The sequence below is a fragment of the Oryzias melastigma genome, linkage group LG21, assembly GCF_002922805.2.
Source record: "Oryzias melastigma strain HK-1 linkage group LG21, ASM292280v2, whole genome shotgun sequence".
NCBI lineage: Eukaryota > Metazoa > Chordata > Actinopteri > Beloniformes > Adrianichthyidae > Oryzias > Oryzias melastigma.
The window spans coordinates 21,839,831-21,857,560 of NC_050532.1; the positions used below are offsets into that span (position 1 = coordinate 21,839,831).

The 17,730-nt window shown below is 38.2% G+C and overlaps 2 protein-coding genes across 3 annotated transcripts in view; both read left to right on the forward strand.

The window, feature by feature from the left end:
• The window catches only part of LOC112154804 (gap junction alpha-8 protein), a 32,462-nt gene extending 22,676 nt beyond the window's left edge, over positions 1 to 9,786 (forward strand). Inside the window, exon 4 of the mRNA XM_036209689.1 lies at positions 6,815 to 9,786. Within this exon, the coding sequence (XP_036065582.1) occupies positions 6,815 to 8,101 (1,287 nt within the window). The 3' untranslated portion in view covers positions 8,102 to 9,786. The remainder of the gene's footprint in view (positions 1 to 6,814) is intronic.
• Positions 9,787 to 11,299: 1,513 nt separating this feature from the next.
• LOC112154738 overlaps positions 11,300 to 17,730 on the forward strand; it is a 20,980-nt gene continuing 14,549 nt past the window's right edge. The window contains exon 1 of one of the 2 annotated variants that reach the window (XM_024285878.2): positions 11,300 to 11,507. Coding sequence is in view for 1 of the 2 variants with exons in the window: in XM_024285877.2 (XP_024141645.1) it covers positions 14,033 to 14,114 (82 nt within the window). In the remaining variant the exon portion in view is untranslated. Of the gene's footprint in view, positions 11,508 to 13,521; positions 14,115 to 17,730 lie in introns of those variants that run through there. The other variant, XM_024285877.2, reaches the window with a different exon arrangement.

Consider the following 17,730-nt stretch of genomic DNA (forward strand, 5'->3'; position numbering starts at 1 on the left):
ACGGGCCTGCCGTGGGGCTTAGCGTGCGAGCGTCTACTACATCAACACGCAACTCTTTAAAGGGAGTACCGGGTCCCCCTGCTCAGTAGATACATCCTGAAACCTTCACAGAAGGTGAGGGCCTGAGCAGGTCTCAAACCATCTGCAGTGGGCTCAACCCAGATACCCAGGAGACCAAAAATAAGAACATAAACTAGTGCCAAAATCAACCCGATGTTAGGATGTTGTGAAAACCAACATTAAAAAAAAGTTTATTTGCATGAATCAAGCTTACCTGTGATGTCACCTCAGATTCTGAAGTTTATTGGCTGAGAGACGGAGTTGAGCTAGTGACAAGAAATGAAGCTTTTGAACTGTGTAACCTTAACGGATGTACCTGTAACGGTAAACATTCAAATGTAGTTTCATTTCTTTGATTTACTCATATACTTTCAGAAAAAGAAAGGACAAATAATACTAATACTGATAATGCTTTGCTAAAAATTATTCTTGAAGGTTTTAGAAAGAGTTTTGGACCCAAAAAAAGAATCACTTAAGTTGTGACTTTTTTCTTTAAATTTGTTTTTTTTTTTAATGAAAATCTTCAATTAATGCCATTTACCTTGAATATAAAAGAACTAAAAAAAAACAAACGAACAAAAAAAAAACAGAAAATCAACCATTCTCGACCTATTAATAAAAAAAAAGCATTAAATTACTGTAATTCATACGCAATACTTGCACACTGATATCCCATAAATGATGCTAGCATCCTATTGCTATCCAGCTGCCAAATCTTGATTAGTATTGTTGTGAAACTAATCATAAACGGTGCAGTGAGCGCACAGACACCTGTTTACAAAGTGCAAACACCACTTGTGGAGTGTTACTGCATTAATATCCTTTATAGACTCCGATTTTAATTAAATGTGTTCTACAAGTTGAACTCCATTCATGCAGGTTAACATGCTTTTGTTAGCCATGATTTCTATTTACCTTATTAACTCCACTAGTGGATATTACAGAACAGTTTTATTACAGAGCAAGAAAAACACAAGACATCCATACCCTGTTTGCTATTTAAAATTTTGTATTTTGTTCTCAAGAATATGAACAAAACAAAACTATATAACAAGATATAGCCTATATATATGTATAATTATGTATATATACAGGGCTGTGAAGGCAAAAGTGTTAACACACACAAGTAAATTAAAAAAATGCATTGATATTCATTGACGCAAATAATTACACTTATGCTTCCACTGCATGATTTACTTTCTGACAATGCACACGTTGTTGGGCGTTTTCCTGCTTATTGCATGGTCACTTACTAAATGAATAAATATTCTATTGATTTTTGGTACCTTATTTTTGCTATTTTTTAGGTGTACAAAATTTGACTATTTAATTGTCACGGTAACACAATAACGTGTCACTGAGCCGGCACCGATTGTGATTTCAGCGGCAAAGGAAGGACAAATAAATGTTGATTGCTACGAAAGGTTAAATAAAACATTAATTCAGAGAAAAAGGTCAATTCTTACCGCTTGATTTTGTCCTAAAGAAGTCAAAGTTTGTTTTGAAGAAGCCTTTGCAGTGATATTGAACATTTTATTGTAACTTGTAAAACATTTTGATTGATCTGGATTATTTTTTTTATATATATGTATGATAATATTATAAACTGCAGTAAAGCGTAATGGATTGTGTGAGTTTAATAATTAATCAGTAGCCGAATTACTTTTCCTTAAATTGCTATATATCGCATAACACTTAAATCTTTATTTAACATTTTTGCTGGTTTTATTGGCAATTAAAGTTAAAATCACAAGAAGTTAGTTTAATGTCATTTTGTTTTTCATTTTTTAAATTGTACTTTGAAATAGACAGACAGCACTTTTACAAATTTGTCCCCAAAAAAGGCCTTTCTGTTGGGTTTAGTAACCAAATTAGGTACATTTTTTTTTTAGCATAAATTGTCTTTTTTTTTTACCTTAACTAATCTTAGCTATGTAACACTTTTTGGATTTTTCCCACTCAGAACAGCTTGTAGTTTCAATCTTTGTGTTACTGTTTCAGCTAATTACCTCCTTTTCTATTTAACTCCATGGTTCTCATTGTTTGCAACAGTTGGAGAATGTTTAAATGTTCTTGTTTGATTGCCTTGCTTTTATTCTCCATCTTCCATTTTACTGATATTTTTTGGCTTTAGATTCAGTCTCCTTTACATGTCTATTACTTCCACTGGCTTCACAGCAGCCTCTTGGGAATTCAGACCCGTTGTGGACATTGGCAATGCGACGGTCAAAAGAAAAATTAATTGTGCAACATAAAATAAACTGTAAATGTCTCTGAATGTCAAGTCATTGTTCTGTAACTTCCTTTCATTTGGTACTTCTATTTTATCAAAAGAACAAGTCTTGATAAAACACCAGTGACAATTTTGTTAAAATAAACGATTTTGAAAAGAACTTGAAAAAATAAAATGTTATTGGGAGAGAACACGTACAACGTAATTTCTCAGGAGGTGGTTTGCAGACGGGGAACATTTTTAATGTGTAAATAATTCAAGCTTCTCATTCTTTATAACCTGAGAAAAATCCTCAAATTAGTTTTGGAAAATATTTATGTAGAAGTTTAAAATGAAATGATTCTGAGACGCATACATTAGAAAGAATAAGGGTGGCCTTTGCAAAAAAAAAAAAAATTGTCAAGTTTGTTACATCACAAAAAACAGTATTGAATTGAGATTTTTCGTTTTAAAAACCAGAGAATAAAATGAAAAAAAAATTAAAATGTTGCTGTGTGAATCAATCTGAAGCTATAATTATATTTGTAATGTGAAAAAGTCAGTAAAAGGGTAAATTATCCCAGAAACAAATTGGAAAATGCTCCATACTTAAAAGATTTAAATAATATTATCCTTTTTTTATGTTAAGTTGTGAATATTTTCACGTTTCACTTGTTAGGATGAATTTGACTTTTGGATTAATGTACAATAATTGATGGAATTGGTGTAAAAATGTCAGATTTTAGCTCTTTACTTTGTGAGTTCAGTCTCTGTCCGTCTTGTTCTCCTCACACCTGATTTGTGTTTCTAATCAACCAAAGCTGCTTCTGTTCTTCACTGGTTTTGGCTACTCATGGAGTCATTTCAAATCTGTGTTTTATTTTTTGTTTCCCGGTGGTCTGTGGTAAAGGTTGTTAGTTAGCCTAGTTCTTGTTCAGCATACAATTTGGTAAGGAAAAGGAAATGTCACCTTTTTTTAAGGATTTAATACACAACAGCTTTACAATATTCATTATACAAGTTCTTCAGAAGATCCTTTTCTTGTGTTCTTGTTGTACGTAAGTTGGGGAAAGAGACCAGGCCAAGTTGACACAAAAAACAGTGGCAAAAAAAGTAAAAAGAGAAGAAAAAACTCTTTAAAAAATGCAAACCTGAGCATGTAATTTAGCTTCCATTTTACGTAAATTTGGGTAAAGTGGGGATATATTACATTCAGACATCAAGCAGACACAGTAACTGAAAGCCTGTTCTGCAGAGATATGTGTTTACTAAATTTAGACAAAATTTGGTAAAATTTTTCTTTTTGATTTTTAAGCGTATATGTCAATTGTCTCATTTTAAAGATTCCGTATGTAGTATCTAACCATTTATCTAGTGGAGCCGGGTTCTTCCACTTACAGTGGAACCTGCAGCAGCTTCATGTCTGTTCTTGGATCTAGAACTGTAACATGAAGAGGTTAATAAAGTCTTAAAACAGAGATTTTAATCATTGATGGACATATTTCCAACACCGATTTAGCTCAGGACAGTCCCAAAACACGTGATAACGGCCCGGTTCCGTTGAACCACACTACTTCAAACCCTCTGGGTTCACATATTCATATTTACCCTGGAGATGAGTTTTGAAGTACCTTAACATTTTTCCAGCAGCCTTCCCTCCAGTCTAATGAATTTACAGAAGACCAACGTGATGAAAATATTTCTTTCCAAACTTCGAAGTTAAAAAGTCAGCTTCACACTCCTATTTTTTGTTCCTTTCTAGAGAGAGGGAGAAGCAGTAAAATGTGTATTTTTATTCGTTATATATTTTTTTGTTTACTTTCTAAAATAAAAAGACAAAAAAAATATATTTTATTATATTCTTCTGGAATTAAAAAAATCTTCCTGAAATGAGCAGGAATCCATAGAAGAGAAGCTATTAGAGTGAATATAACTTTTTTTGTTTTTGTAAAAATGTAAACTGCTGCTTTTTGGATCATTTGTAGTCGATGCAGCAATGACTAATCAATCTAAGCATAAAGAGAGTCAAAGTAATCGAGTGATAAAAACACTCACCAAAAATATTTTTCTCTACTCTAGAAGTCTTAAATGCTTTAAGACTTAAATTGTTAATTTAGTAAATGGACTCTGGACTTGGAAGCTTCTCTTCTTCTGAGCTCTGTTTTTCCTTAACATGTAGAATGTAGTGTAAAGTAGGAAAACACGAAGAACGTCTTCCTCTTTAAAATGACAGGGACAGGCTGAGCTTCAAAGTGGAGGAGGAGCATCCTCTCCTGCTTCCATGGACCAGCCTCCGTTAGCGGAACCACTCACAGCTCAAACATTCCTGAATGTTTTTCTACTCTGAGCTGGGAATGTCAGGAAAACTAACAGACCTTAAAGTCTGTCTTGTGATTCTTAGTGTTCAGGGGGGATGATCTAACAACTATTCCTGCACAAGTTCATAGTAATTGTAAAAAAAAATCTCCAATGTGACAAATTATACTTTCTAAAAGCTTGAATGAGGAAGCTGTTGAATAAAACTTGTGTGGGATTTTATTTATAAAGCCTCAAGTAAAAACGTTTCCAGAGTTCTTTAATTTATGGTCGTCATTTTTAGGCCAAATTAAAACATTTAACTTTCTATGACTATTTCTGCACAGTGGCAGTGGTTAGAAATTCCAATTGAGTTATGGGCGGGGCTGTGTGTGGAGCAACCCCGCCCCTCTTCCCCTCCTCATTGTGAGAGCTCCCTGTTTAGCGGTTCTCCCGCTAGCTTACACCCCGAAGCTAACATTAGCGGTGCAACAAAAATGGCGAGCAATATTGGAACTATCCATCAGAACAGTTTTGTTCCAGATTCCAACTCAGACGAGGAAAACAAAGACGTTCATGGATCTATTTGTCTGCAAGTGGATGCATCAGAATGGAGCAGAGCAGGGAGCTTGTGCCACGCCCAGCATATTTGTCACAAATACCAACTTTATCAAACTGCAATTTTTTTCACCACAACTTGAAAAAAGAGAAGCTAAAAAAAACAATATTGAGCTTTTTTTCTGTTTGTCTATCAAAAAAATGCCATAAAAACATGTTAAAAATGAAAAAAAACATGATTTTCATTAGAGTTGGTCTAGTAAAAAATATAGATCAAAAGTTGTTATAAGCAGAAGAAAGTGGAAACAGAAATGGTGGAATTTTTTTTAGTAAGATTTTGTTTATATATTTTTCACATAATTTATATATTTGTTTCAATATTTGCTTAAAATAAGATGTTTTAGGTTAAAAAAGACTCAAGATTTTCAACGTTTTATTTTGTTAAATTAAGTTCCTATTGAGTTAGTTTTGTCTTGTATCAAATGTCATACGATATTTAGTGTTTTTTGTGGTCTATGGACATAATTTTCATTTGAAAAGTAATTTATTTTTCTTTTTGGAATAAGAGGTAATTTTTTATACAACTTAATAGATTTAAAATCATTAAACTGACTTTAAAACGTGGGAGTTGATGTGATTTTTGCTCCAGATTACTGCAGTCAAATAACAGAATGAAAATAAAATAAAACATAATAAAAGAGGGTTTTTATTTTTTTGCACTAAGAGCTCTGTTTTTGAATTTTAAATGAAACTGTCTCATATTCTAAGCATCTAATGCTGGAAAGACGACCTAAACTCTCCATCACCCTGGTTTGAGCTGACAGTTTGTCCCTGACCCGGTCTAACCTCCGCCGGGGCGTCACCGCCAGCGGCTGCGACTGCAGTAACGTGTAAGAAAGCTGCAGACCAAGAACCCCAAGTGTGGACTGGGCGCCCCGTTCTTGCAGTGTCCATATTGGTGTGAGAGCCCGAGGCCTGCTCCCATACGTCCCCATTCTGGCTTTGATCCTATTGTCTCCTGCGTCACCATGCGTCGCCCGGCAAATAAAGGCCGTCTGGCTCCAAGCTTAAATATTGCAGCAAACTAAAAACCAACCATCAGACCCGATTCATTCACATCTGCTCAGTGGGGCGACAAGGACAGGGCTTTAGGTGGGAAAGAGGGCACAAAAAAGTTCACTATTCCCTGCTGGGTGCCAAGAGAACGGGACAGGACTCTACTTCGCCGGAGCCGCAGCTGTGGCAAGTTGCCCATTGCATTCATATTTTTTTAATCAACATTATACATTAGATAAAAAGAGAAATTGCAACTAAAGTAATGCTAGTTTTAGTAGTTCTACCGGAGGATTGAAACTGCTTTTTTAGAGCTCTTTTTGTTCATTTTTATGTTTTGCGCTAAAGTGATTGAAAAGTAGAAACTAATATTTTGTCATTTTAATTAAATTTTTTTTCGATATCCTAGAAATTAAACGTTAGCCTAAATTGCAGTCACTTCAGTCGTTTATTTATGTATTTAATTTTAACACAAGCTGCAATAAATTTCAGCTTAAATGTATTTTTTAAAAATGTTAAAAAGTTTGCTTACTTTCAGTGCTCTCTTTTCCCTCCCCCTGTTGATCTTTCCTACCCCACCCTCCCCGTCCAACTGCACCCTCTGCGGCCCTCCCTACCCCACCCTTCATTCTGCAGCGCTACGGACCGATCATGGGTGACTGGAGCTTTCTGGGTAACATTTTAGAGGAAGTTAACGAGCACTCTACGGTGATCGGCCGGGTGTGGCTCACGGTGCTCTTCATCTTCCGCATCCTGATCCTGGGCACGGCGGCGGAGTTCGTGTGGGGCGACGAGCAGTCCGACTACGTTTGCAACACGCAGCAGCCTGGATGTGAGAACGTGTGCTACGACGAGGCCTTCCCCATCTCCCACATCCGCCTGTGGGTGCTGCAGATCATCTTCGTGTCCACGCCGTCTCTGGTGTACGTGGGCCACGCCGTGCACCACGTCCACATGGAGGAGAAACGGAAGGAGCGCGAGGAGGCCGAGCTCAGCAGGCAGCAAGAACTTAGCGAGGAGCGTCTCCCTCTGGCTCCCGACCAGGGAAGCGTCCGCACCACGAAGGAGACCAGCACCAAGGGGAGCAAAAAGTTCCGTCTGGAGGGCACCCTGCTGAGGACCTACATCTGCCACATTATCTTCAAGACTCTGTTCGAGGTGGGCTTCGTGGTGGGCCAGTACTTCCTGTACGGCTTCCGAATCCTGCCTCTGTATAAATGCAGCCGCTGGCCCTGCCCCAACACGGTGGACTGCTTTGTGTCCCGCCCGACGGAGAAGACCGTCTTCATCATCTTCATGCTGGCCGTGGCCTGCGTCTCGCTCTTCCTCAACTTTGTGGAGATCAGCCACTTGGGCCTGAAGAAAATCCGCTTCGTCTTCCGTAAGCCGGCTCCGGCTCCCGCCGCGGCCCACGGCGAGGGGATGGCGCCCCTGCCACCTCAGGGGAAGAGTCTGCCCCCTCTGGGGGTGTCCTCCCTGCAGAGGGCAAAGGGGTACAAGTTGCTGGAGGAGGAGAAGGCGCCCCCCATGACTCACCTCTACCCTCTAGCTGAGGTGGGGATGGAGGCCGGCAGAGGGGCCTCGCCCTTCCAGGGGCTGGAGGAGAAAGGTGAGGAGGCGCTGCCCATGGAGGACATCACAAAGGTGTACGACGAGACTCTGCCCTCCTACGCCCAGACGACGGAGACGGGAGGGGTGACGTTACACGAGGATGAGGAGGATGAGGAGGTGCAGCCACCAGAAGTAGAGGCAGAGAAGGTGGAGGAGATTGAAGATGAAGACGAGGAGGAGGTGGAGGAAGTGGAGGACGCGGCTCCGGCGGAGGCCGGCCTGGAGGCGACGGATACGATAGACGACAGCAGACCGCTGAGTCGACTGAGCAAAGCCAGCAGCAGGGCCAGGTCAGACGACCTCACCATATGAAGCACACAGACGGAAGAGAGCACACACTCAATGCACACGCTTGAAACGGCAGAGCAGATGAGAGGACTAAATTCTACAAAACGACAAAAAAACAGAGATTTAGATGCGGAAAAGAGGAAGTGAAAGATGGCAGGAGTAGTTTGTTTTTTATTAAGTTGTTTTTACCTTCAATAATGTAAAAGCGGACACAGATGGGAGGTGTGGGGGGTGGTTTTACTTGATGAAAATCAATTTTTAGACATCTTTTCTATTGAAAGAGTTATACTGAGATGCAATGGACAGGTAGACATTTGTACATGAGGTTTGAGTAGATAGGGAGGCGTGCCTGTAAGAAAGAATCAGTGTAGTTGGGCACCGACTTTTATCAGTGAGACGCTGCAGCGTGAAGCCGCAGCAGCTGAGACTCCGACACAGAACACACACATCGACAGGTACTGTAAGACAGGAAGGAAAGTCCATTTTCAGGTTGCACATTCAGAGGTTTCAACTCTGCAAAAAGCCTCTAACCCTGACGACGCCTCATCTGTGCATCCATCTCCACACATTCTCTAAAGTATGGAGAGCCGTGCATGAGCTTCTCTCCTTTTCATGTTTATATACCATGAGCGGAGCTAGAAAACAAAAAAAAGACCACTTGTTGAATGTCTTTTTTTCAATGTGATTTCTTTTTTTTTGCCTTTAAGAAACTTTGTGTTACTGTGGTATCAGCTGTCCATATAGAAGAGCGATCAGAGAGTGAACCACAGCAGTGACCTCAGGCCAAATCCTCTCTCCTTTCGTGCTGTACAAACAGGCGTCCGGGCGATAAAGATCACGCACAGTCAGCACAACGCATTGTTGCAGCCGAGACAATAAAAGAAAACGGCGCTCGTGAATGAAAAAACAAGCATCCTTGATCGGCCTGTGGAACAAAAAATAAATAATTCCACTTAATTTTGTAGATTCTCACAGCAAAATAAGTGTGGTGGAAAAATCCCTGTCACAAACTGATATTTATTTAATTCCAATCGAATAGTTTCATAAAAAAGTGAATTGAAAGTGGATTCTCATTCGCTGTAAATTCCTGTGCCTTATCTGTAAATGTGAGTTTTCAAATGTTGTACGATGCTCTGGGACCTCCGTGAACTTGACGTTTTTCTTCGCCTGAATAGCTTGTGTTTCCGTGTGACCCCTCTGCACACGTTAAAATATCGTCTCCATGGAAGCAAAACTGCCTTTTTACACACAGGAAGCTGAATGTTTGAGACACACCAACAGTGTTGATTTTTTTTGGGGAACTTTGTGACCCCAGAGAAGGTCCTAATCTCCCATAATCCACTGCAAAGCATTAAGATGGATCTTTTGTACAACATTAAGATGTATGATATATATTTTCTTTTTGTGTGTTTTTAAGACTTGTTGCATTGGCTGTATGTCTGTGAGAAGATTAATATTTGGAGAAGAAGAAAAAAAAACATTTTTACTAACTTGTAGTCTTCTTTGCTGATAGATGAGTGGCAGTATCTTCTACTGGAATGTGAACCAAGCAATTAAAAGTCAAACGTGGTCAAGAAATGTTGTGTCATGTTTTCTCTGAAAAGTACACACCCAGACATAAAAAAACTACTATTTTCACTTTATTTATTTAGGTTTTTCTTAATGTAAAACTACAAAAACTGATGCAGAAATGCTAAGAATAAATATAAAGTTAGAGCAATTCTAGAGGTTGAAACTGAAAAACACTACAGTTTCATTCATATAACAAATTAATAAAATATCTCTTTTTGAGTTTGTTTTTATAAAATAATAAAGTGGGCATTTTTTATATCTACCTAAGACTTTAAATGCAGGGATCAGCATGTTCTTTTAATGGAGATTAATTACAAAAAAAAATGTTTTGTAACCTTTGAGAACCCAAGAACAGCTTTCTTCTGGGATTTTAAAGTTAATCACCTTTTTATATTTCATTTATTGTAAGCAGCATATCACAAAAGCCAAAAGATAAAAACAAAATAAAATAAATAATATATTTAATAAATAAAGCTATTTCAAAATTGACCCTGTTGACTATTTAGGGTTCATTTGTCACCACTCCCCTCTAATGTTCAGTCAGAAAATTTCAAAGTTTTCATAATGACAAAAAAGTTGACAATACTGTCCTTTGTTAGAATTAATATGAAATAACTTACTTTTTTCCCTGCTCATTAAAATTAAAAAAGACTCAAATACATTTGTCAGAGTCCAGCTCCACTCTGTTGAAGCTGAGATGCAATAAGTCTTTTGTCCACTAGATGGCGTCTGGCGCACAGATTCGCTCATCCAGGTGAGAGGAGGCGTAGAAGGTAATGTGGGCCAGATTCTTGAAGGAGTTTAGTACATTTCATACTTTTTGTATCTTTAAAGATTTCTTCCTCAGATGGGAAAATGTACTACTTTTGAAAATGTTTTCATTTTATTTTAGAAACTCAAAAAGCAGTTTTACATAACTTTATTCTTCTGGCTAAATTTGAGTGGAAAAACTGTGATTAATCACTCCTGGGGATTAAAGAACCTCCATTGTGGAGTAAATGAGGCATCTTTATGATGGTTTAGTGTTGGAGCTCCAATCTCTAAACATTTGTTTTTAGATAAATACACATTAGCATTGATTCTACAGTTTATAAAAGTGACTGTGTGTATGAGTTAAATACCTGTGTATTGCTTTTTTGTCCAATGTATGCATTTGTTTTTTGACATTTTAATTTAAGTCTTAGAAATAAACTCGAACTTGATTGATCATCAAAGTAAATATTTGCAAAAATATTTAAATCAAGAAGCAGGGTAATTATGGATTTCCTATGGGTATGGTGCACCTCACAGTGGTGAGGTGTGCTGTAGGGGTGACAGAGGAGTTCAAGGGGGAGGTGGGACTACATCAGGGATCAGCTCTGAACCCCTTGGTGATGGACAGACAAGACTGTGGTGAGACCAGTCATGTTGTTGGACAAGAAACAGTGAAGAAAAGACAGGAAGCAGAGCTGGAGGTAGCAAAGATGAAGATGCTGAAGGGAAAAAACAGAACTCCGTAATGGCTTTCCATGTGATAACCCTTGTTAAAATGGTCATTTATATATTTTTTTTCTCTGAGTTTATGTTTGAATGATGGAGGTGGACTTTTTACCTATATCATAAGACGAGCTTTGGACTACAAACATGGCTACCCGGGGATTTCCTGTCACACAGGTGCTATGTTGATTACAAACATTACAAATGAGAGGTGAATCTGTCAGAATTCAGATGGAAGAGGCCTGACCAGAGAGAGGATTGCACTCATTATTAAGGATTACTGAGACGTTGGAGAAGAGTACCAACCCCGTTGGTGGAAGATGCTGGAAATCTATCTACCATTGGGTGAGACCTTCACATGCTTCATCACTGGACTGATCCGGTAAGTCACTTATTCGCCTGCTGCTGACGGAACGTTGATGACCCGCGATCCACTTTTGACTGCTTTCGCCTTAAAGGAGGAGGACGCCTCCGGGACGCGGTGATTGTGTACATAGGAACTATATATAAAGACTTTGGGGGCATCTGGGTGAAGGACTGGGGAAGGACTTGTAGAGTTTATGTGTAAATTGAAGAAAAAATGATAAATAAATGTTGTTTGATTGCAATACTTTGCTGTATTGTAGAGTGTTACAACAGTGAATATATTGGTAGAAGGATTCTGAGTCTAGAGCTGCCAGGCAACAGGTCTAGAGGAAGACCAAAGAGGAGGTTTATGGATGCATGAAGGTGGCTGGTGTTAGAGTGGAGGATGCTGCAGACAGGCTTAGATGGAGGAAACTGATTCGCTGTGGCGACCTCTGAAGGGAAAAGCTGAAAGGAAAAGAAGATGAGTGCAGGATTGGTGTCTTTTAAACATTTTTTTATATATTTAATAATGTCATGTTCTCCACCTGTGATGTCTGTGATCTACATAATTGCTCTCAGTAGGCTCTGCCCAGAAAAATTACTTTCAGATTAATCTAGTTTACTCTGTTTGTCATCATCAGTATCAAGTGACTATTGGATCAAATATTTCACTGGAAATGGAACAGACTGAATAAATATTGATTAATAATGAATGTGTTCAAAAGAAAAACTTGCTGCAACTCAAACAAGAAATGTGATGAGATCTAACATCCACCAGAGGGCAGTGTTGCACAACGTTTCACTCAGGATTCATGGTACCAACGTGACAGATGGTGATTTCTGCAATAATTGGACAAAGATATTAGAAGGGGAACCCAAATAAATTTTAAATCATGACATTTTCTCTTATTACCACAGCTGTGGTGCAAGAAAACGGTCTGTACTCTGATTTGCACAAACCAAATTGATTTCTTTAAAATTTTTCTTTTTTTTGTTTTGGCAGACAAATGAAAACAAAATTTGAAGCTCTTATTCAGGTCCAGTGTACTGTACAATCCAGGTACGAGTCATTTACCAAGAGTCTCAGCTTGTTGTGGGAATAAAAGGATGATTAACTTTTTGAAAAATTGGTGACAGACCACTGAGGTTTAACGAAAAGAACTCCATATATAAAGAAAACACTGAGTCACCAAATAAAAACTATTGAAATACTATGATAACAATAATGTATTATGTCATCTTATTATTGACTCAGATTGAAGTTTCAGCCTCGCACTAATCCTTTTTTTCCCCATCTTGGTGAAAAAGGGAAATTCAGGCCTCATGACAAGACTTGATAAAGCTGATTCATGCTTTTAAATTCCTGCATATTGGACAACAGTCTGCTGACTAATCTTCTAAAATAAACTGCTACGTTGCAGCTGTGAAGCTAGATTACAAGAAATGTGTAAATAAGGGAAATATGGAAGTGTGGTAAGGCTTACTCTGCATTTTTGTGTTTAAGTGAGTATTTCCTATGAAACGTCTATGGAAATGTGTTCAGGGCTCATGATCTTCCATCACTATGCACATTTTTAAGACACTATCTGGGCTCCACTTACAAAATGCTTCTATTGTTGAAATTTGAATTATTTGTGCTGAAATTCCCTTTTCTCAGAATCCACTAGAATTGCGTTAATTGTGTTGTTCGTAAATTTCTCTGGTGTTAAAGAGTTAAAAACTCCAACACGTTTTTGGTGTTTTTTAACTTTAAGCTAAATATTTTTTTATTCAGTTCATTGTGAGTCAGGAACAGATGAAAAAGAGCTGTTAGAAAAACAGTGATGTAGGTGCTGCAATCGGTGGACCACAAGTTCCTTGCTCCGCTCCATTCTGATGAATCCACCTGAGGGCAAATAGATCCATGTACGTCTTTGTTTCTGTTACATTTTCTGGCTCAAAACAATACGTTTGATAGCTCTGATCTTACTCAATATTTGATTGCACCTTTAATTAAGAACTACATTACAGAACTTTTACAATTTTTATCGTCTATGTCAAGTCCTCTCTGGAAATCAAATGCTTTTAATGGTTCCCAGGACTCTGTTTGTGACCAGAGAAGCTTTCCTGATTTTAAGTCACTTTTAACTCCAGTGAGCAGATTTAGATTTTGTTATTTTTGTTTTATTGCTTTTACTGTTAAATGTTTTTATTATTTCAGGGATTTTATTGGTTCTTTTTTTTTTGGCATTTAATAGTTTCATGATTTATTTTCTGTCCAGCACTTTGGTTTCTCCTGCTTTTAAAGGTGCTATATAATAAATTGATTGAAATGGAAAATTGATCATGTCAAGTTGGGGGTGGGAGGGGCTGTAAACTGGCTAGAAATCTCCACCGATGGCAACAAAAATAGAGGATCATTGTTGTCAGTAGAACTGTTTATTTTACAACTGTTGCTCATTTTTGACCGAAAAACAAAAAGATGATAAAGTGAGGTCATGTGATGGATTTTTTTGGGACTTTTACTTTTACTACTTTAATATTGGTGGCAGTGACTCGAGTGGTTGAGCAAGGCAGCCAATGATCAAAGAATTCAATCTCCACTCCCGAAATCAACCACTGCATCCTTGGGAACGGCAACTGTCCCAGTGTGGCCCCACTGGTGAGTGAGTACTTATGAATGTCCTGGTGAGAGGTGTTTACTGGCCGTCACGCCCCCGTCTGTCTGTCCCAGGGCAGCTGTGGCTACAGCAGAAGCATCACTAAGTAAGAATGAGGAGTGAACGGGTGCGTCAGGGAAAGTGCACGAACATCTAAACTATTATTATAAAAACAAGATGAATCGATTGAAGGTTAAGATTAATTTAATGTGTATTATAATTTTGTGCTGCTTTTATACTATTTTTTTTTAACTTCTGCATGAAAAAAGATAAAAATGTTTATTACTTTAAGGTTTAAGTTCACCACAGGAATGTAGGTTTTTTTATTTCTGTTCTGAAGCTGCACTACCCTACTCTGAGGTGAGGGGGGACCTTCTTTCTTGTTCCTCCTTTTATGAGGCTCAGTGAACAAAGAGTCTGAGTTTAGGAAACATGAGCTGTGCACTCAGTTTTTTTCTTTCAGCTCTGCTGAAAGTGGGACGTCGGCCTCTGTTTAACCAAAGGCCGATTCAAACGATAGGCTTCCTGGTACACTGCAGGTACTTTTTCAGAACAGAGATGCAATTGTATGTTGGGCCCCTAGTCTGGAAACGAAGTAGCATTTTTCTGGTCTGTGCAAATTTTTGCATACCGAAAAAGCAAGGTTTTTCACAGGTGTAAGCAGAAGTAATGGTCTGTTGAAAAACAACTTGACCCTAAAGTTTTTCTTTAGGCAAAAATATATTTTTAAGAGGCAAAGGTGAAAGCTCTTTTCATAACTTAGCTTTATAAAAAAAAGTCATAAATAAAAGTTTGAATAAAGAAACGACTGGTGACAGACTGAAGTGTTATCTGCAAATGCTGGTTGATGGAGGAGCCTTTAAGTCATGCTTTGTCAGTCCTGTAACACGAGAATGAGGGCTAAACTAAAACATTGAATTTACACTGTAAAACCTTTAACACTAAATTTCCAGGATTTTACTCATGTCAGTTTCACCGGTCTAAATCTTATAACGTATTCTTTGGTCAAATTAATTTAAATGTATAAATGGTCTTGCTTTAAAGATCATAAACGACACAATCCAAAAGTATCAAACATGAGGTGTCACCACAGGGAGCGCTGCTATAGGTGACAGACCAGCATAAATGTAGGACTACATTTGATCTTTCAAAGTAAAAGGCCCACAGATCTGTAACACCATACCCGCCAAATTAAAAGCCCTCCCAGATTTAAAATAATTTACTTGCAAAATAAAACGATGACTGAGGACATGGCGTCAGTTGCATTTGCAACTACCTTTTTTTTTTTTTGGTCCAGTCCCTTTTAAGTAAATTATTAAAAATACATCAGTTTAAGTATTGTTACTTTTTATTGTGCAGCTTACTGTACAATAAGGAACTGCAAAGTATTTTACAGTTCTCTATAAGTACCATGCAGCACTGTAAATTCAGAGGGGATTCTTTCCTTCCGTTTTTTTTGCAAGAGGTCCTCAGTTCAAATCCCGGACGAGCCCCCACTTTGTTACGGCTGGCTCTAGACCAGGGGTGGCCAAACTATAAATACTCTAAAATGTTCTGTTTTAAAATAATTTTCAATCAAGGTTAAGTCATGTTTATGTCCAGATCTCATGTAGTTTCTTTCTTTTACGAGGTGAATTACCAAAACAAGCCACAATCCTCTCCTGTTCCGGCCCTTCTGTCAAATTTTAGAATCCTTTATGACCCACGAGTAAGAAAGTTTGCCTATCTCTGCTCTAGACCGTAACAAGGGGAGACGAAATCGGTTTAAGGACTGAAAAACACTTCAATGTGTATCAATTCAATTTTATTTATATTGCCCAATATCACGAAAACAATGGCCTCATTGAGGCTTCATCAGAAAAGTCAATGCCTCGTAGCACAGAGAAGAAGCCTAGAAGAAGAGAACCGCCTCCTTGAATTCCAAAGGCGGAGCTTTAATCCAGAGCTCGGAGATGCCAAAACCCCTGCACCTGCGCAGGAGGAGGAGAAGACGAAGGACAGAAAACAGAAGCCAAACCAAGACGGCTCAGGGATGTAAACAAGTAGATATTTTAACCACTAGGATGTGAGAATCTGTCTCCTTCATCTTATCAGAACATAACAAAATGGTTTGTGTCTCTCACACTATCGGACCCTAAGCAGTCCAAGGTTGTATTCAGACTGGAAAACTTGTTAACAAAACCACGTTACTAAAGATCTCCAATTATTCACGAGTAAAGCAACGAGAGTTTGTTGCTGCCATTGACTGTAAAATCACTGGACAGCTCAACCCCTCCCTTCTTGTGCTCCAAATGGGAAGTACTCGCTGGTTTCAAGAAGGCCAAAATCCCATAAACTTCCATTGGAAAAACTAAGTTTATTTGTCTGGATAACCATTCTTGATACCTTCTTCTTGACATCTTTTGTCTAATCCTAATTTTATTTTATTTTATAAACTGACCAATCAGAGGCTTCAGTAAAAGCATGTGTTGCTCACTGGCCCCTCCCCCAACGTTTGACAGATTTTCCCGAGCCGCTTTGAGTGAAAGGAGTGACTCACCATGACTGACGACAGTAGTTCCTCTAAAAATGTGACTCAGACTGACTCGGACTAATCACTCTTACGGGTTTCTTTGCTGGGAGATAAATGCAACATTCCCAGAATGTTCTCGAGCTGTGGATTTTTAAATAAAATGGCACACTCCTTTTTTTTTTTTTCTCATAATGCTCATTTGTTTACTGTAAGTTCTTGTAAATCACAGGATTTTTCTTTGTGCTTTTGTCATTGCAATTTACAGTATGGCACCTCATGAGTTAAATAGGATGGAGATGCTACACCAGCCTTTTGACATCAATGTATGTGAAGATTGACGCCATATTGGGAAGGGCAGTAAACTGACACTAGCAGACACAGTAAAATAGCCATAGAATGCTTAATATTGGTCTGATTTATACATAAAAAAGACTGATAATCAAAAATAAGACCCAGGTTGTGGTATTAATGTTAAAGGCGCAGCAGATGAATGACATTTAAAACTTTTCTATAAATACGTCATTATATAGGAAACGCAATGGTTGAGATGATGCGTCTTCAGGTCAACAGGGATATCAAAACCTCCATAGTTTATCATCTATGTGCACCTCAGCCATCAATTTATACATTTAACTAATCTAAATTCAATGAATGCTAATTAAGTAATCTTTACTTTACAATAATGCTTTTTTCTTTTTTTCTGCTGGGTTTTGTTATTTTAGTTTGGGGTTGGATCTTGGTAGTCTTTGTTTGCGTGCTTTATTTTCTTTTTTTAGGTAGTTTTGGTTAGGCAGTCATTAGCAGGGAGCTGTTGACTCTGACGGTTGACATAACTGGGTCAGCAGTCTCCGTGACTTATTTTATGTCTGGCCAAGAAGAGATAAATGAGCCACATGTGGATCTGGAGTCGCAGATTGCAGACTCCTGGCTTAAAGTACTGGCATTTCTTAACGGGAAATTCCTGGAACATTTCAATGAAAGGCTAAAATTAAATTCTGTTTTTATCCTGAGGGCGTTCAGAGGTTATTATTCATGGTAGTAGTGGTGGTGTATGAGTAAAGGCAGAGCACAACCTGTACAAGTTGATGGCAGGGAAACTCGCATAG